General features: G+C 47.2%; 1 protein-coding gene across 2 annotated transcripts; it reads right to left on the reverse strand.

The window, feature by feature from the left end:
- Positions 1-1,162: 1,162 nt before the first annotated feature.
- On the reverse strand, positions 1,163-3,635 carry LOC9650173 (3-phosphoshikimate 1-carboxyvinyltransferase 2). 2 transcript variants are annotated; one of them, XM_024676945.1, is made up of 9 exons: positions 3,537-3,635; positions 3,124-3,480; positions 2,810-3,054; positions 2,594-2,747; positions 2,320-2,534; positions 2,137-2,254; positions 1,865-2,075; positions 1,735-1,796; positions 1,163-1,603 (listed from the first exon to the last, which is right to left on the reverse strand). In XM_024676945.1, the coding sequence occupies exons 2-9, from the start codon at positions 3,442-3,444 to the stop codon at positions 1,385-1,387; spliced, it is 1,545 nt and encodes a 514-aa protein (XP_024532713.1). In that variant the 5' UTR covers positions 3,445-3,480; positions 3,537-3,635; the 3' UTR covers positions 1,163-1,384. The 2 variants fall into 2 exon arrangements, with proteins under 2 accessions (XP_024532713.1, XP_002972123.1); XM_002972077.2 differs by having other exon boundaries at positions 3,124-3,390; positions 3,537-3,616.
- Between the last annotated feature and the right edge of the window lie 16,126 nt (positions 3,636-19,761).

A 19,761-nucleotide genomic window follows, 5' to 3' on the forward strand; every position in this document is an offset into this window, starting at 1 on the left:
ACTTGCAAACCTGCACAAGCCGTGAGCATTGCAATGGCTTGGCTCTCCGTCATCTCCCCTTCCGCAACATTCACCTGCGTGCCATGAAACTCGCCACGCACAACACCCACCAGCTTCTGCACTGCAAACTCCTGAAGCCTGGCTGTATCCTTTTCTACTGCAAGCCTCGCTGCCCACATAGGCCGGCCGTATGTCATCCAGGTGAACGGATTCACATACTCCTCCTTCGTCTTCCCCGCCACAACTTTGTTGACGCTCAGGGTGGGGATGAAGTAGATCGGCGGAAGCAGCCCCAGTGCAAGCTTCAAAGCTCTTGCGCTGTCCTCTTCACTCCTCCTCGGGAGCAAATCTTTGCAGATCTTTGAAGCCGTGTCCAGCATGAGAGCAAAGAACCGCCTGTGGTTGAAAAACACCCTGAGAGCTCTCCGGATTTGGTTGAAAGGAGCCTTTCCAAGCTCTGCGTCGTCCTGCAGTCCTCTGGCCTCGTCGAACACGAAGATCACACGGGGCCGAGAAGCCGAAGGCGGAAACATGCCATTGATTCTACTCACCGCATCTTCCAACATGGCAGCATTCGCCTTGTCTGGATCGTCTAACACCATCCACTCCTCCTCGTTAGGCTTGTCAAGGAGATCACTCCACACCTGGTGGACTCTCTTGGCCAGATTCTCACCGCCGGGAAGCTGCATGTCTTTCCACTGCTGGGCGGTGACACCTCGCTGGAGTTCCTCGTACAGGACAAGCAGCCAAGCTTTGAGATACAGCACCATCTCGATCTCGCTCGCTGCCTGCGAAAGCCTGTCCGCAAGGAGCTCCGTCCTGGGAGGAAATGCGGAGGAGCCCTTGGCTGCCAGGCTGCAGTAGCAGATATACACCCCCAGGCACGCCATTTCCAACACCGCCCTCGTTTTGCCAAAGCCCGACGTTTGAACAAACGCAGCATACACGCTGTAGTGGAGGGCTTGCCGGACCTTTCGACGGAGCTCACGCACCCGGCGGTAGAGCTCTTCGTGCGCATGGCCCTGGTAAGGAACACTGAAGCACTGTGCTGCAAGCCGCGACTCGGCATGCCCCAGCAGCTCATCCAGCGCCCGGATCTCCGTCATTAATCTCTAAACCCTAATCAAAATCAGCTTTACTGGATCATCTGTGTTTAAACATCTTTTATGCAAAATAACTGCTTTTCTTGTCTACCTTTTAAGTCAACGGTCGGATATTCAACGCATCCGAAACTCCTCACAAAAACAGACAACTCTAATCTTTCCAATGCCTGACTGTACTGTCTTTTCCGTCCTCTAGCTCTTCCGTGAAGAAATTTGGTTGCCGAGCGAAGTTAAATAAGTCCTGTCAATTGTTTCCTCGTTCTTCGTTCAAACTTCTCGCTTTACAGCGTTGCCATGCTGCTGAACACGTCGAAGTAAGTCGGGAATGTCTTCCTCACGCAGCTTGGATCGTTGATGGTTATAGGCGTGTCTCCACACGCCGCCAGAGAAAAGGCCATCGCCATCCGGTGGTCGTCGTAAGTGTCGATAGCTGCGGGTTTGATGGTCTTTGGCGGAGTGATAATGCAGTAGTCTGGGCCCTCTTCCACGGTTGCTCCGAGCTGAAACGCGTCCAAAAATTTAGATCTTTCAGAACAGCAACATCGATCGAAGGAGAGCACAAAACAAAGAAAAAGAAAAAGAAAAAGAGAAACCAAGCAAGCTAGAAAGAGGAGAAAATCATGTAGCTTACCTTTCTTAGCTCGGTGCAAATCGCTATCATGCGCTCGGTTTCTTTCACTCTCCAGCTTGCGACTGCAAAGAAAGAAACAAATGAAAGACAGAGCTATCAATCAGACAAAGCATAGAAACTTTAGCCTTACCGTCTCTGATGGCGGTCGGGCCGTCAGCATAGAGCGCGACTACCGCCAGCGTCATGGCAACGTCGGGCATGGCGTTCATGTTCACGTCGATCCCCTTGAGCCTCCGGCCCGTCTTGGCGCTCACTGGAGGGCCGGTTACTGTCACGGAGCTTTCCGTCCATTCCACAGTGGCTCCCATTTTCTCCAAAACCTTGGCAAACTTCACGTCACCCTGTGAAAGATTTCGGTGAGGCATGCTAGGATTGTCAAAGAGGGTTTTTTTTTGTATTTACCTGAAGGCTTGTAGTACCACAGCCCTCGACTTTGACTGTGCCTCCAGTTATTGCGGCTCCTGCGAGAAAATAGCTCGCACTGGACGCATCTCCTTCGACGTATGCTTTCCCAGGCGATCTACATTCCAAAAGCCCATAGCTTAGGAAAGGGCGAAAAAAAATGAAGGAATAGAACCAGGTTACCTGTAAGTTTGGTTGCCAGCAATCGTGAACTTCTCCCAGCCTCCGTAGCGCTGCACGGAGACTCCAAACCTCTCCATCAACTTTAGAGTCATATCAACGTATGGGACCGAGATGAGCTTGTCGACGATCTCAATCTCGACGTCACCCGTAGCCAGAGGAGCTGATAGCAGCAATGCGGTGAGATACTGGCTGCTTACGGATCCAGAGAGTTTGATCTACAATCCAAAACCAATGTTCGACCATGAAAAAGAAGAAAGAGAGCAAAAAAGCTTACATTTCCTCCGGGAAGACCACCCTTGGCATTCACAGTCACAGGCGGACACCTTGTGCTCGGGTTGCATTCCACATCCGCTCCAAGTTGCTTCAAACCGTCGACTAGATCTCCAATCGGTCTTTCCCGCATTCGAGGAACTCCATCCAATATATACCTGGTGATAAAACCACAAACAACTGATAAGAACTCCAGATCAAGGAAGAAGGAATAAGTGACCTTGCATTTCTTCCGGCCACAGCAACGGCTGCTGTCAATGGCCTCATAGCCGTCCCCGCGTTGCCGAGAAAGAGCTCTATTCCCTCTCCATTTTGCTCCTTGACTGGGAATTTTCCGCCACAGCCAACCACGGTCGCAGTGTTATTCGGCCGATCTTCACTCACATCAAGTCCCAGAGTTTTGAGCGCTGCCACCATGTAGCGAACGTCATCGCTATCCAGTAAATTCTCCACGAACGTAGTTCCCTGTGCTCCACGAAGTTAGCAGCTTCCAGAAGAACGGAAGGCACGAAAGAGGGGAGAGTTTGTATCAACCTCGGCGAGAGCGGCCAGAAGTAGTGTTCTATTTGACAGGGACTTAGAGCCGGGAAGCTTGACAGTACCGGAGATGGTGGTGACGGGCTTGAGCTCCAGCTTTTCCAGATGTCCCGGCTTCTCAAGTGGAGCAGCCATGGCGGATCTTATCACGGCGGTCCTGGAACCTAATGACGGTGACGAGCACAATTGGATCTTCTTCCTAGCTGCTGCTCTGCTCAGGTCCGCGCCCTTTCCTCTCAGCGGCCGCGAACTCGATCCAAATTCCTGCTTCAATTGCGATTGGCAGCAGTGAGTGGTGGCTACTCTGAGCGACGCCATATTGTAACTGGCGATGCTCAAAACATTCACTCAAGCCTAGAAACCAAACCAGAGGAGAGAAGGATTATAGGGATCCGCGCGCGGCGACCCACCTGTTTGTAGAAAACCCGCTGCTGCCTCCGCTTGACCGGAACCTACTCGTCCCAGCCAGTCAAAATTTAGCTGCCATAGCAAATGCTTTAACAGGTCAAATAATTCTAAATAGCTTTTCCCCTTTTAAGCTATTTCTGGTTCGAATCTCTTAGAATATTCTTAAAATAATTGATTTATACTTATTTATTAAAAAGAGAATAATTAATGAGATTGATAGTCACTCAATTATAGCCAAACTTTACTGAAAAACATCTTAGATTTATGATGTTGATATATTTATTTCTAGCTAAAAACATTTTATTTTCATACTCAAAAGTTTTGGGATTTAAAATTTTGGTATGTTTAAACCTTACATCTCAAGGAAAAGGTTTAGATTTACTGCAAAAATAATATAGAGAAAAGCAAGTGTACAATTATTTTATTTTATTCATTGAAAACTATAAAGCCCAGAATGTTTTTTTTAATATTTTAAATATTAAGCCTTATATAAAAATTAATATAAAATTAAATTATTTTTTCAATGTTTTATACCAAGTTTTGATAAACTTTCATATTGGAAAACTGTTTTACTAAACAAAAGTAAACATATTTATCACAACTAAAGTTAATAGCATTAATTTATTTATAACTGCAACCACAAATCCTCTCACTTAATATGATAAAGTTATTATTTATAAAATCTAGTGTTGCTAAATTATTTATGTTTTAAGAAATTTAAGATAAAACATATACTATTTATATATAGTAATAATAATAAATTTGCTTCCCAATAGTATGATCATGACTAAGAATGACACATATTATGCACACAAAAGAAGAATACTCAATTCTATAGCTTTACTCATTATTATATCTATGTCAATTTAGTTTTTTTTTACACAACTTTAATAGTCCTTTGTGTGATATTTTATTAGATCTTGAGTAAGTCTATATATTAAGTCCCTTATTATAACTTTTGTGAAAATTTCTGTTTACATTTTTTATTTCACAAAATATTATAATGTACGCAATCATGTTTTGAATTCTATAATGGTAATCAAAATGTGATTATGTCCATTATAAAATTGACATTGGAACATGCAACATATGAAAATATTTCATACTACATATACAACCAACCATCTAAATACTCTTTTTTAAGTGAATCTATTCAATCCTCAATAGCTATGGTTAGGCTAGGAAATCCCATTTTTCATCAAATGGAAATCCCTCAAAATCAACTAGGAATGTCCAAAGAACACATTTGCAACTAGTAACAGTCCACACTTTCTTCCCATTTTTATTTTTCTACCCAAGCTATACTCTTTCTCAATCAATGCTTTTAGCCTATCACTTGTTAAAGGAATTTTGTTTTTTTCCTCTTCGAAGTTGGAGTACCTAATTTACAGTAGCTTTGGGCATGCTCAATAAAATAGTGTATATGTTTGCAAGTATCCCAAATTCCTTAACATTACTACTAGAAGATCACAAGAACAATCAAGAAGAGGGAAAGATCCATGATATGCAAAAATTTAAGTGTTTACTTAAGCCACAGAATGTGTACCTTGTTGATAATAACAATGTATATATAGTTGAGATGTGATTGAAAGAGCAACAAGCAAAAACAATAACTTTCTCCCTTTTGCTTTTGTTTGGTCAAACTTAGGCCCTAAAGCTAGTGAAATTATATAGCCAAATGAATTTTCCTATGTTGTAAAGAAGTTTTCAAAGAAAGTTTTACATGTAAATATTCTTTTTGGTATCACACTCAAGTGTTTTAACAATTCAAAATATCAATGTGTTTTTTAAAATACTTGATTTACTAGATTCTATGCCCTATATCTCCCCAAATTTAATTAGGTTATTAGATTAACTTGAAGTCAAAGCCATCTTTTATTCTTTTTTCTTTAGTATTATATTAGTAGTTTTATTTTTTTTCTCTTATTTTAACAATGAGCTCATGAAAATATATATTAAATTTAAAATAAAAAAATACAATTTTTATATATCAAAATTATTAGTATTTATTTAGTTATTTATTACAAACCTTATTTACATTTTTTTTTCTCCATATAAATTTATGTGCAACTAAATTTCTAAAAACATTATTTTTATTTATAGAACATTAAAATAAAGTAGTAAACAAAATATTATAGTTCCAAAATAATACTTATCTACTTTTAAAGAATAGCATTTCATATCAGTATCTTTAGAAGCATAATGAATTCTGACTTCATTACTTAAATCCTAATATATACTTTTAACTTTAACTAAAAATACCATTATAATAAATATATGAAATGTCTTTGTGAGTGCATAGAATATGGAAAGGGAATACAGAAATGTGCATATCAATTAGCCCAAAAACTCTAGCTTATATACAGGAGCGAGTGGTCCGGATTGAAACCAATCCGACGGCTACCAAAATCCCACTATGCTAATATTAGTATACGGCATCGTAGCCGTACACTTGACCCTCACATCATCCCCTCCTTTCGGAATAATGGAAGACTATCAGGGTTCTCTTGTAGATGGGCCGGGATCTGGAGGAACATCAAGAGGAGGCATCGACGGATCTATAGATGGTATTAACCACTCCTGATCCTTTTGTATGAAGTGTTTCAACCGCTACACATGCACAATCTCTGGAGGATCGGCCTGTTGGACGTTATGCCGAATCTCATAAACTTGTGGTCCAACTTGCCGCAACACACGATACGGTACTTTCCACTATGCAAGGAGCCCCTTAGATAAACCACGTACCGTAAGATGGGGAAAACGAACTAACACCAAATCATCCACTTTGTACTCTGCAGATGGACGATGATGGGAGTTATAACACCGTTGTTGTCCCACTTGTACGCGACCTAAGTGTTCGGCAAACTCCACTCGGACAAGTGAAAGAATGCTTGTCAAATATTGATCCCATGACCTAGCATCCGCAGCTCGTGGCAATTGTGAAGGTAAACTCAATTCTGTTAGTAATATTAGATCATGACCATATAGGAGTTTATATAGTGAAGCACCAACAAAACTCTGCACCCCAGTGACATATGCATACCGAAGAGACGGCAAATAACTATCCCAATCCGAATGTTGAAAGTTCACATACTTTGCAATCATCCCCTTGAACGTCCGAACGAGCTGTTCCACTAGACCGTCTGATTGTGGATGATAAGCACTCGTGAAAGTGTGGCGAATCCCCAACCGAGACATCAAAACATGAAATGCCTCAGCCATAAATGCGGGACCATTATCTAAAAGAATCCGCTTTAGACAAGAATGCTGGAACACCACTCGATTGAGGAGGAAATATCTAACAGCAGTTGTAGAGGCGCTAGCAAGAGCACCAACTTCCACCCAACGAGTCAAGTAGTCAGAAGCAATAATAACATACTCATTGCCAACAGTCGACCGTGGAATAGGTCCCATAAGATCAAACGCCACCAACTCAAACGGACGGGAAACTGCAATTGACTCCAGCCGTCCTTCCGCAGCCCGAGGGGGAGTATTACGAACTTGGCACCAAACGCAGTTACGCATATACCGGATAATATCACGTCGCATCTCCGGCCAATAGAAACACCTGCGTAGCTTCTCGATTACACGACGATGTCCCATATGCCCACCTAGAATAGGAGAATCCGCAGCCCGAGGGGGAGTATTACGAACTTGGCACCAAACGCAGTTACGCATATACCGGATAATATCACGTCGCATCTCCGGCCAATAGAAAGACCTGCGTAGCTTCTCGATTACACGACGATGTCCTATATGCCCACCTAGAACAGGAGAATCATGGTAGGCATGGAGAAACCGCGGAATAAAGGTAGAAAGCACCACCAGCCGTAAATGATCATCAGGATCTATCCCCAGAAAATAAAGAAGGCCATTTTCAAGATGATATTGAGAATGTAAATGCCGGAAAGGCAAATCATCAGCAAGTGATGCAAGATTCTCAAACCCATTTCGAAGCCTTCGAATCCATGGCTCAATCTTTTGAGCCTCACGAACTTCATCAAGCGAAGGTAGATCTTGCTCTGCACCTTGTGGACACTAAACGTAAAGAAGTTGTGAATGTAAAGAACAACTGCCGACGGCACAGAATTCTCGTTTAGAAAATCCACAGATGCTGGAACGACAGGCTTGTCAGAAACATGAGAAGAGAGTGAAGAAGGAAGAGGAGCTCGAGAAAGGGCATCAGCATCAGCCATAGAACTCCCTGGGCGGTGAACAACATTAAAATCATATATCTGAAGCTTCAAAGAACACCGAGCAATACAACCAACCAGGTTCTTCCGCTTTAATAACGAAGTAACAGCAGTATGGTCACCTTCAAGTAACGTCCGAGAGCCATGTAGATATGCATGAAGTTTCTCGAAACCCCAAACTACTGCTAAACACTCTTTCTCTATTGTGGAGTAGTTCATCTCCGCTGGTTGTAATGTACGGCTTATATATGTAATGGGATAGCGCTGACCAGGCACACTCGAGCTCTCTTGCATTAACACACCTCCAAGACCAATGTCAGAAGCATCCACGTAAGCTCTATTTCGTTAAAGTGGGAATTGTCATTATCCCACTTGTAAAATAAGGTTTCCAAACCTTTATATAGTATATAAATATAACAAAATTCAACTGCATTGAGGCACATGCCATTTTATTTTAAACAAGGAAATGTCTACTCAATCACTTCTCCTCCCCCTGCCACTGCTTCACCTCTCTCTTCTCCTTGTCATCGTCGTCCAATTTCTTTCCATCCTTTTAATATTGGCTCAGTTGCTCCGAGTCTAGGTGGAGCCCAAATCTTTACTTTCCCCTTATTAATAAAACAACTTCGTAGACTTCCAATAACATGCTGTAACACTTCTAGTATAATGCAAATCCTCTCAAAGAATTGTCTTTTAATATTAATACAATGGCATGGAACCCCATGCCATAATAAGTTACATTTTTAAATAAATACTCCAGTCCCACTCTGCTGCAGGACCAATAACAAAGGCGAGTGTGAAGATGCGGACATTCGTCGGTATCTTTTTCTTAGCCATTATCCCATGGATCTCCCGCATCTCCTTGCCTTTCAACCGAGCCTTCACCTCGTTCAAGGCCTTCCAGAACTTGTGATAGGATTCGGAGTCGTAGATCATATAATGGACTGAAGATTCCACCTCCGCAAGTCCCACCATTAAGTCAATGATGGAGCTGACTTCGTCTGCATGAGTGATCTCCTCGTTTGTGAAGTCCATCACACAAAAGATGTTCTTGACCTGCTCATCTCCGCGGGAAACGATGCTCCTCCACCTTTGATCCTCATCCGAATTCAAGTATACCCGGTAAGGTTCTCGATAGGCCTCTGCTGCGGGGTCGAGCTGTTTCTGAAGCCGGCGGTCGACATCAATCTTAATGAAATTTGGATACTGATCCAACTTCTCAGCTTTACTTTTTGTGGCATCCCGCAGCAGATCGATGAACTTGGGGGCCCCCTTCACGTACTTGTCGATGTCTTCATTTGACAACTCCAGCGCTTCCATCATCTCTTGCGTGGTGTCGATGCTCACCCTCTCCACGGCCACTTGCTCGAAGATCCAATCCTTCAATAGCGCACGAGCTCTCAGAGTCGTGCACAAGTCCTCGTATGTCACAATATGGCCGGGAGTCATTTTGGTCTTATTGAAGACTACCTCACCACGTAGAAGAGCATTAGCCACTGTCAGAAGGTTGTCGTCGTCTAGAGACCGCGAGAAACGCAAGGCGTTGAGCTTCAAATCATTGGGCTTCCGGCCGTCCTCCACACCCATTGAGTTTGGCAACTCCCTGTCATGGTACCTCCTCAGCACATCTACCCATTTGTCAAAAACAACTTTTGTTGTGAGTAGAATGTTATGGATGCTGAGTGTGTCATTGACCCCCAATGTTTTCGAGAGAAGACTCGAGAATTCCTGCAATGGAAATGGCGTGAGGCCACATGCTATGCCACATGCAACGAGGCTTACCTACCAGGCGCTAGTTGCTAGTGCACGTCCTTGTCCTGGTTTTTGTGGCTTCTTCAGTTGAACCCAGAGCTTCCGTGTTCATGCCAATGTCTCGTGCAGACCCGATTTGTAGCACGTTTCTTGCTTGACATTCTGCGCGTGGGAGATGTATATGATAGATCGGAGGGGCGAGTTGCCTTTTATCAGGCGGACAACTCTTGTCTTGAAGACTTTCTTCACCTCCTCGCCCACCATAATATCCACAACTATCTCTTGCATCGCCAAGCTAGAATGCTGCCCGGAGACGGCATAGAACCGGATGTTCTGATCGTCCAACACCTTCCTATTGATCAAGTTTGGAAACCTCGTCTCGCCCTTCATTGTTCGGTAGTAGGGGATCACGTCTGCGATGTCGGGTGTTACTGGACTTGCCAGCATTTTCTGCTTCAGTTTCTCCACCCACTCATCAGATACTAGCCTGTGGTTGTATTTGCTTTGGATGTCGATACGGCTCACGTCGATTGTATATACTTTTTTGGAATAGTAACAAGTACTATTATTTGCGATGATTTTTGCTGCCTCTTCTTGCTCTTTCTGCTCTTTGCGGCTCTTCTTTTTGGTGGGTGTAGTGTTCGAACCCGAGGCAATGGCATCACTGAGTAGCTTCTTTTTTGGAGCAGGAGAGTTGGACGTCGGCTTGAGCTTGACCACCCTTTTCTGCTTCGAGGTAGTTTCTAGATCGACCCCCTTCCCCTTTGCTTCGCGAACTGGAGTCACTCTCAACGGCTCAATGTTGGAATATAGTTTTTGAACATCGCCGTAGGTGAGGTCCGTGGATTCCATGTGATCTTCATAGACCCGCAGCGTCTTTGAAATTGTGGGCCTCCTGGACAACCTCTCCCTAGCTCCCTCTAGGAATTCCTCATAGCCGCTGCCCCCCTCCGGGAAGCCGCTAGGATGTGCAAGGTGGATCTTGAAGGTAGACGCTGTCTCTACCACAAGTGCCAGTCCATATTCTTGCATGGAACTGCATGGAGTGTCTGTCACTTGGATGAGGATCCCCATGCATTCTTTTCTCCCACCATCTGTGTTGTACAGCCTCAGATCCTCGCCTTCCATCCCGAAAGTCCAACTGGTGAGCTCCTCCCCCTTCTCTGCATCCACATTGACAGTGGCTGGAAGAAGAACGCAATTCCTCGCCTGTTCAGAAATGCATAACAATTAGAGCTGACAGATGAAAAGCTAGTAGCTGGAAATAACGTGAGGCCACACGCCATTCACCACTGCATCAGATGTCTTGAGGCTGCATCCTAAGATGGCGTGAGGCTACACACCATCTGTAACCGGACTGCACTCGAGAGCCCAATCGGTGCATGCCAATGTTGCTACTGAATGGCATGTGGCCTCATGCCATTTTCTATTTAGCCTAAAAGACTTACCATTTGAAGCCGAATGGAGGCGTGACAACCGGACTCGCTGGCGAATGTACACTGTGTGTGCAGCGGATCGTAGCAGCAAGGGTACTCTGCCACTTACAGTTGGAGAGTGGCGCTGAAATCTCCCGGGATGCCAAGTGGGCTGCGTGTGGGTGGTGGAGTGGGCGGCGGAGTTGGCGGCGAAGTTACAAACTGGGTGTGTCTTGAAGTGGACGCCGATGCACACGAGCGCGATGCGAGCGCGAGTGTGATGCAAGCGCGAGTGGACGCCGATGCACACGAGAAACCTGTAGAGAAGTGGGAGCGTGAGTGGGAGCGCGATGCGAGCGCGAGTACGAAGCAAAATGCAAAACCTAACCTCACACGCGCGAAATGTCACGACGGTTGGTAATCCCGCCACGTCATCATTCCTCGGACTTGGGCGCCACCATTAATTTCTGGATCGGCGCGCGCATGCGTGAAATCCAAAAGAAATCCGCAACGTCATCATTCCTCGGACTGCATGCACGGGAAATCCAAAAGAAAGATCATGATTGGGATATCATTTAATACCCTCACTATATTTATACCATGCATGATTGGATATTCCAAAGCATCTTGTATTTCCAAAAATGCCAGATGTTCAGCTAAATAAATTGTCAGAGGATTTGATGTGACGTTCAAGCGTGTGGGCTCATGCAATTTTGATCCCAAAAAATGCACCAAAAAATGCTCGGCGTCATCTGGCGTTATCTCTTGAATGGCGTGGGGCCGCATGCCATTTTCAGAAGCACATAAGAGTATATTCCTAGAATATTCTGACACGCGCGAGATTGTTTTGAGTTTCCTGGAGATCCAACCGTTAGATCGCAACTAGATTTTACAGAATGGTATACAATGTCCTTCTTGATGACCCAGCAAAGAAGCATCTCGATCGGACACCACATGAGACTGTAAGGAACCGACTCCCCGAGATGTCGTAGGCTAAAGGATCCCCAAAAGCTTGACCGAAATGACAAAGAGTTCATCGGATGGGACCAAGTCGAGGATCGAGTCCAAGACCGACTCTAGGACCGAGTTCGAGATAGGGTCCGGAATCGAGTCCAAGACCGACTCGGGGACCGAGTTCGAGTCCGAGTTCAAGACCGAGTTTGAGACGGAGTCCGAGATCCGAAATCGGGTCCGAGACCGAGTCCGAGGTCGAGTCCGAGGTCGGATCCGAGATCGGGTCCGAGATCGAGTCCGAAACCAAATTCGAAGTCGGATCCGAAATCGGGTCCGAGATCGAGCCAGAGACTAAGTCCAAATACTAATACGGGTCAAGGGGTGAAAGCCCAAAGCGTGCGTCTCCCAGGGGGGGGGGGGGCTGCAGGGGGTTCCAAAAGTATAGTAGGGATAGTGAGGTCCAGGAACCAGTTTTGAAGGGACTCTCCAGTTGGGCTTCCAAACTGACTTGAGGTTGGGACTGGGACCGAGGGGCCTTGGGTGGGAGTGAGCATGGACTTGGCTGGTGCCGGAGGGGCCATCCAAGGAAGTGCTCAAGAGCAGCTCCCACTCCCGAAAGGGAAACCGATTGCGGTGCTCCCGGCTCATGTGGAGTGGTGCCCCACTTGAGTACCATGCGGCTCATTGGTCCTCGCCCTTCCTAGGGGCTTGGGCCTTCCTTCGGGATGGAAGTGGGGGGCGAGAGGTACCCATACCGGGCCGCTAGGCCACGGTGTTTCGCCCCGACGTCCCGAAGCAAGTGTTGCACTCAAGACTTGGGATTTAGAGGGTCCCATGATCAAGTCTTGTGGTACCAAGGGATGTTAGGAACCTGGAAGCTTGGTGTGCTTGGCTGCTTGTGCTTGCGGGGAGTGTAGCCGAACCTTAAGTCCAGTCTAACCCGGGGAGGGGGATTGAGAGTGATTTGGGAATCCGTGGAAGGATGGCTAACACTCCGTTGCTCGTGCAGTGAGTAGCTGAAACCAAGTAGGAGCTGGTACCATAGGCGAAACCTTGGCAAGGGAACTTAGCAAAAGCCAAGGCAGTGTTGGACGGATAGACGAGGTAAGCTGGCAAATTGGAAAGGAAAAATTTGTGGCTTACAATTTGGTATCGGAGCCTCTTCCTCAGTTCTAGCGAAGGATAGAGGCGGATTGCTGGGAGATGGCAAGGGCAGGACGTAAGCGAACCCAGGCAGAGACGGAACCTCCTCCAGAGCTGGAGCCTCCGATCAAACAGGAGGCGATGGATGAGGAATCCTTGCATGAGGAGGACTCTAGTGAGGCAACTTCCAAACAGGAGTCTGGTGGTGAGGTTCGGTCGTCCAAGGCTCGATTGGATGTCCTAGAAGGACAATTGGCACAGACCAATGCCCTGCTAGAGACTCTCGTACGCAAGCTAAAGCGTGACGAGAAGCGGAAGAAAAAGCGAAAGACTGCGGATGCTGGCAGCGCAGAAGGTGCGGACCCTTCGGCAAGGACTGAGGCAAAACCAGACAAGGTCGAACAGACCGAAGTGGAATCAGTCCCTCAGGCAGTTCCCAAGTACAAACCAAAGCCCCCACCGGTCTTCAAGGGAGTGAACGACTATAAGGTGGTGGAGGATTGGTTCTACGATATGGAGGACTACTTCCGAGCGTTGCGATTACCAAGCTCGGAGAAGGTCCCATGTGCGAAACCATACTTGGCAGATAATGCCAAGTCTTGGTGGAGAACGACAGAGGCCAACGAAGGACCGGTGGCCACTTGGGAAATGATGAAGGCGAGGATCCGTGCAATTTACGTTCCTCCGAATGCTACTCTGCATCTAAGGGACGAGCTGAGTAGGCTGAAACAGACCGGAACCATTCAGGAGTATGTGAATGGGTTTATGGCAAAGAGGATACTTGTCACGGACATGGGGGATATGGATGCGTTCCATGCCTTCATATCAGGTTTGCAAACCTGGGCTCGCGGCGAAGTAATGCGGTGGAACCCGACCAACTACAAAGAAGCGTTGGATGCGGCCATCAAGGTGCATTTCAACGATAACCTGCGAAAGGGGAACACGACGGGGTCGGGATCCACGTTTAGCAAAGGGGCCAAACCAAGGGGAACGTTTAGCAGAGGGAAATTCAAGAAGAGTTCCTCTAAGAATGAGTCCTTGGGGTTTCGGAAAGGCAGATCCGGTGGCCAGCGAGCGAGTACGTGGGGGAGTCAGGCGAAAAGAGACAAACCCACGGATAAGAAGGTCAAGTCATATAGCAGCGTGGGAAGCAACGTATGCTACAACTGCGGTGAAGCGGGACACTTCTCGAGGGAATGTCCCTACCCGAAGAAGGCCAGAGCCAATATGGCCATCAAGTCGGGTGAAGTCCAAACAGAGGTATGTGATCCAGCCCCTAACTCAAAGTTACTCATTACACAAGCAACTTTGGTAGAGAGTCGTTCGCGACATCTACTAGCCCTCCGAGGGAAGCTCGGAGGTAGCTTTGTTAAAATCCTTATTGACACGGGTGCTTCGGATAATTTTGTGGCTGCAGACACAGTCCGGCAAGCCGGACTAACGGTGCAGCGGCTAGGCGAACCAAGGACTATAGAGTTTGTTCAAGGTAGCCAAAGCACCGATGAGGTACTTCGACAAGCGAGAGTCGAAGTGGGGACTTGGAAGGTGGACATGGACTTCACCGTGTTGGACATGGCGGGATTTGACGTGATCTTCGGAATGGACTGGTTCAATCGATTCGTGGTAGCCCTGCATGGACAAGGTAGAAACCTTGTGGTACTGGCGAATGCCCAAGGAAGAAGATCTAGGGTGGAGGCCCAAGATCTAAAGGTAGGGCAAAGCAAGGCCAAAGATTCCTGCTTAAACCTGGTGTCCACGAGAGGACAACTCACTAAGGGAACTAAGGCGGCCTTTTTGTGCTTACTCTCGGTGAAGAGTGACAGAAAGACAGGAATGGAAGAAGTACCTTTAGTGATCCAACGGGTGTTGGACCAATTCTAGGATACCATGCCGGAGGAGCTACCGGCGGGGCTGCCCCCAGCACGACCGATAGAACATAAGATTGAGCTGGTCGAGGGTGCTGAGGCAGTGGTTCGTCCCCCTTATCGTTTGAACGAAAAAGAACTCAAGGAGCTCAAGTGCCAACTAGAGGAGTTGGTGGACAAAGGGTATGTTAGGTTGAGCAAGTCGCCGTATGGGGCGCCGGTGTTATTTGTGAAAAAGAAAGATGGATCTATGCGCATGTGCATAGACTACCGCTTGCTCAACAAGTATACAAAGAAGAACAAGTACCCTTTGCCAAGGATTGAGGACCTGTTCGATAGGTTGGGAAAGGCAAAATACTTCTCGAGGATTGACCTAAGGTCAGGATACTACCAGATCAGGGTAGCCGAGGAAGATGTCGAGAAGACAACCTGTCGAACGAGGTATGGGAGCTTTGAGTTTCTGGTGATGCCCTTCGGGCTATGTAATGCGCCGGCAACGTTTTCGGCGCTAATGAACCACATCTTTGTACCCTATCTGGATCACTTCGTGGTCGTCTATATCGACGACATCCTGATCTATAGCGAAACGCTAGAGGAGCATGCCGAACACTTGGCGAAGGTGTTTGAGAAACTAAGGGAACACAAGCTGTATACTAAAGAGAGCAAATGTGACTTTGCTCAACAAGAGGTAAAGTTTCTCGGGCATGTGGTGGGCCAGGATGGGCTCAAGGTGGACCCGGAGAAGGTCCAAGCGATCCAGGAATGGGAGCGACCAGCCAATGTACATGAGTTGAGGGCATTCCTGGGGCTATGCAACTACTATCGAAAGTTTATCAGACACTATTCGAGAGTAGCCCTGCCCTTAACGGACCAAACAGGAAAAAGGAAGATGGTGTGGACAGCGGAATGCGAGGCGGCATTCGTCCACCTCAAAGGGAAGTTGAGGAAGGCTCCCGTATTGGCATTACCAGACTTTGGTAAGGACTTTGAGGTAGAAATGGATGCTTCGGACTTTGCGTTGGGCGCAGTTTTGAAGCAAGACAACCATCTGGTAGCGTTCTTCTCGAAGAAGCTGGACAAGGCTCAACGGAAGTGGCCTGCCCACGAGAAGGAATTGTTTGCGGTGGTCAAGGCGCTCAAGGAGTGGCGACACTACCTTGGGAGACACTTCAAGGTTTACACGGACAATGTGGCAACGAAACACTTCTTGTCACAGCCCGACCTAAGAGGGAAACAAGGTCGGTGGGCCAATGCCTTGGCCGAGTTTGATTGCGAAATTCTGTACAAGCCTGGGAAGAGCAACATCGTGGCAGATGCACTAAGTCGAAAAGCGAGCTTGAGGTTGGCAATATCCAGCGCAACAGCAACCTTCTGGGACGATGTGCGGACAGCATATGAGAACGATGGTCTAGCACAGGAAGTGTTGCTGAGGAATCTAGAGGCGCGGGAAGCTCACCAGAGAGGTGAGCTGCCAACGGAAGAGAAAACGGGCTATGCGGAACGCAACAGACTCATTTATTACAAGCAAACGAGGGTGTATGTTCCAGAAGGGGAACTAAGGAAGGTGGCCTTAGAAGAGTGTCATGACGGACCTCTTGCGGGACACGGCGGAGTGCCCAAGACAATGGGCTTACTCAAAAGGAAGTACCATTGGCCATCCTCAATGCGCGCAAGAGCAAGCGACAAGGACGCGAGGTGAGAGAGTTCCATGTGAAGTGGAAAGGATTTCCACACTGCGAAGCAACATGGGAACCGGAGGAGAACTTAACGAACGCTCGAGAACTAGTGGAGGAATTTCTGCAAGGCAGAACTCTATGTACTTATGCAAAATTCAATTAAAAATATCAATTTGCAAAGTTGAGCAAGTGCAATATGTGGGGACCCGAAGGCGCGCCAAAGGTAAGCTAATTAGCATGGGTTGGATAGGTCGACCAGGCATAGGGCACTACGCCCGACTCCCCGCGGGGATGTCGAATCCGTAGACGTATTCTACGGAGGTTGGGTTCGAGTCCCAACCCCCTAGTAAAGCAAGGCTGGGTTCAAGTCCCGACCCCATACTAGGGCGTGGTGAGGTGAGGAGTATAGGGACACCTATATTCCGTTGTCATGGGCTCTTGGCCGGGGAGGCTAACTTAGGCACACCGCTAAGTGGGGGGATGCCCCCGGAGACATGGTCAACAAGTCGTAGGATAAAACGAGACGTTCGATGTGGGCATCGAACTTCTTCTATGGGTGGTGGAGTTGTAAGGAACCGACTCCCCGAGATGTCGTAGGCTAAAGGATCCCCAAAAGCTTGACCGAAATGACAAAGAGTTCATCGGATGGGACCAAGTCGAGGATCGAGTCCAAGACCGACTCTAGGACCGAGTTCGAGATAGGGTCCGGAATCGAGTCCAAGACCGACTCGGGGACCGAGTTCGAGTCCGAGTTCGAGACCGAGTTCGAGACGGAGTCCGAGATCCGAAATCGGGTCCGAGACCGAGTCCGAGGTCGAGTCCGAGGTCGGATCCGAGATCGGGTCCGAGATCGAGTCCGAGATCGAGTCCGAAACCAAATCCGAAGTCGGATCCGAAATCGGGTCCGAGATCGAGCCAGAGACTAAGTCCAAATACTAATACGGGTCAAGGGGTGAAAGCCCAAAGCGTGTGTCTCCCAGGGGGGGGGGGCTGCAGGGGGTTCCAAAAGTATAGTAGGGATAGTGAGGTCCAGGAACCAGTTTTGAAGGGACTCTCCAGTTGGGCTTCCAAACCGACTTGAGGTTGGGACTGGGACCGAGGGGCCTTGGGTGGGAGTGAGCATGGACTTGGCTGGTGCCGGAGGGGCCATCCAAGGAAGTGCTCAAGAGCAGCTCCCACTCCCGAAAGGGAAACCAATTGCGGTGCTCCCGGCTCATGTGGAGTGGTGCCCCACTTGAGTACCATGCGGCTCATTGGTCCTCGCCCTTCCTAGGGGCTTGGGCCTTCCTTCGGGATGGAAGTGGGGGGCGAGAGGTACCCATACCGGGCCGCTAGGCCACGGTGTTTCGCCCCGGCGTCCCGAAGCAAGTGTTGCACTCAAGACTTGGGATTTAGAGGGTCCCATGATCAAGTCTTGTGGTACTAAGGGATGTTAGGAACCTGGAAGCTTGGTGTGCTTGGCTGCTTGTGCTTGCGGGGAGTGTAGCCGAACCTTAAGTCCAGTCTAACCCGGGGAGGGGGATTGAGAGTGATTTGGGAATCCGTGGAAGGATGGCTAACACTCCGTTGCTCGTGCAGTGAGTAGCTGAAACCAAGTAGGAGCTAGTACCATAGGCGAAAACCTTGGCAAGGGAACTTAGCAAAAGCCAAGGCAGTGTTGGACGGATAGACGAGGTAAGCTGGCAAATTGGAAAGGAAAAATTTGTGGCTTACAGAGACCACACGAGCCTTACAATGTTTCAGGGGCATTTGCCATAGATCCGACCGTTATTTTGCTCCAAGATTCTACAGTTTGGTGTGCATTGACCTTTCCATCGACACTGCAAAGGGACATCACAATCAGATGCGGGATCACAAGAAACCAACTTCACTAACTCTGGTTTCACCAAGATCTACGTAAGGAATTATGAAATGAAAGGACCCTCTCTATTGAAATGTGTTTATGGTCCTAGGGGCATTGTGATATATCAAAGGATTTTGCATCAAGTTCTGTATTTGCATGTTTATCAAGCTACTGAATTGCTAAACCCTAAACCCTAAACCCTAACCCTAAACATGTGGCAAATGCTGCATGAAGAAAGATGCCCTTTCTGGGCGAATGCTGTAAGAGGCAGATTCCGAGCAGATGTATCTCAGGCCAGCGAAGGGGACAAACGAAAGCTAGCTATAAACATGACGGGATGCAAATAGATTACTAGGCTGGTCCTGCGAAAATCAAAAACCATAATTGAAAACATTGAAAATGCAAAAAGAAAGGTTTATAATATTTTTGAATTTTAAGCAACCAAATGAATGTAAGTAGGGCATGTGTTTGTAAGTTTAAAAATGCCTCAACCACTTAAATTCCCAAGTAAATAAAGCTGTTTCTATTTTTGGTACAGGTAAACTTTATAGCATGTGGGCTCATGCAATTTTGAACCCAAAAATGCACCAAAAAATGCTCGACTAGCATTATTCTTTGAATGGCGTGTGGCCTTATATTGCCATAAATGGACGTACACACACAGCATAATTATTCCTTTACACGGCAAATAATCTTGGCGCGGATCACTGACATGGCATGGCAAAGTTCGAATCACTGACATGGCACAGCTGGATCGAGGCAAGGACATGATGTGACAAAGTTCAACCTCCGACAGTAAAGTCTAGAAGCTACTCAGTTTAAAATTTGTCAGAGGAATCATAAGATCTGGTTTGTCAGAGGATTTGATGTGACGTTCAAGCGTGTGTTATTTTTGAATTCTCGAACTCATTCCTAGGTTTATCATTTTTGTGCGCCGTGTTCTTGGTTCCGCTGAGCGCAGTGAGCGCTGCTTGTGTAAGCGGCGTTGTGAGCTGTGGTTTATGCGTCTACAAGCGGTTGCGGCATTGCGAGTGCCATTGCGAGCGGCAGTTTATGCGAGTGGCAGTTTGTGCGAGCGGCGCTACGAGCAGTTGCGGTGTTGCGAGCGGCGCTACGAGTAGTTGCGGTGTTGCGAGCGGCACTGTCTTTGGTGTGGCTACCGCTTCCTCTTGATATTCGGCACTTGTGCTTCCTGGTATGTTCACCATGGAATGGTTTAGGACCACATTTAGAAATGGCATGAGGCCTCATGCCATCTTGGGGCCTTGCAAGTTCATCACTAGCATATTGCCATAGTTTCTTTACCTGCCTGCAGCTGTGTGTATATCAAGATGGCATGAGGCCTCATGCCATCCATGCTATTTGGTATGTTATGATGTATGCCAT

Source organism: Selaginella moellendorffii, unplaced genomic scaffold (assembly GCF_000143415.4).
Source record: "Selaginella moellendorffii unplaced genomic scaffold, v1.0 SELMOscaffold_18, whole genome shotgun sequence".
NCBI lineage: Eukaryota > Viridiplantae > Streptophyta > Lycopodiopsida > Selaginellales > Selaginellaceae > Selaginella > Selaginella moellendorffii.

Bases quoted from the DNA above. Each gene is read 5' to 3' on its own strand.
- LOC9650173 (XM_024676945.1), bottom strand. From the start codon at position 3,444: ATGGCGTCGCTCAGAGTAGCCACCACTCACTGCTGCCAATCGCAATTG. The intron at 1,797-1,864 runs GTAAGGCTAAAG...CTTTCTTTGCAG, and splicing joins CCCGACCGCCATCAGAGACG to TCGCAAGCTGGAGAGTGAAA. The intron at 1,604-1,734 runs GTAAGCTACATG...GACGCGTTTCAG, and splicing joins TTTGCACCGAGCTAAGAAAG to CTCGGAGCAACCGTGGAAGA.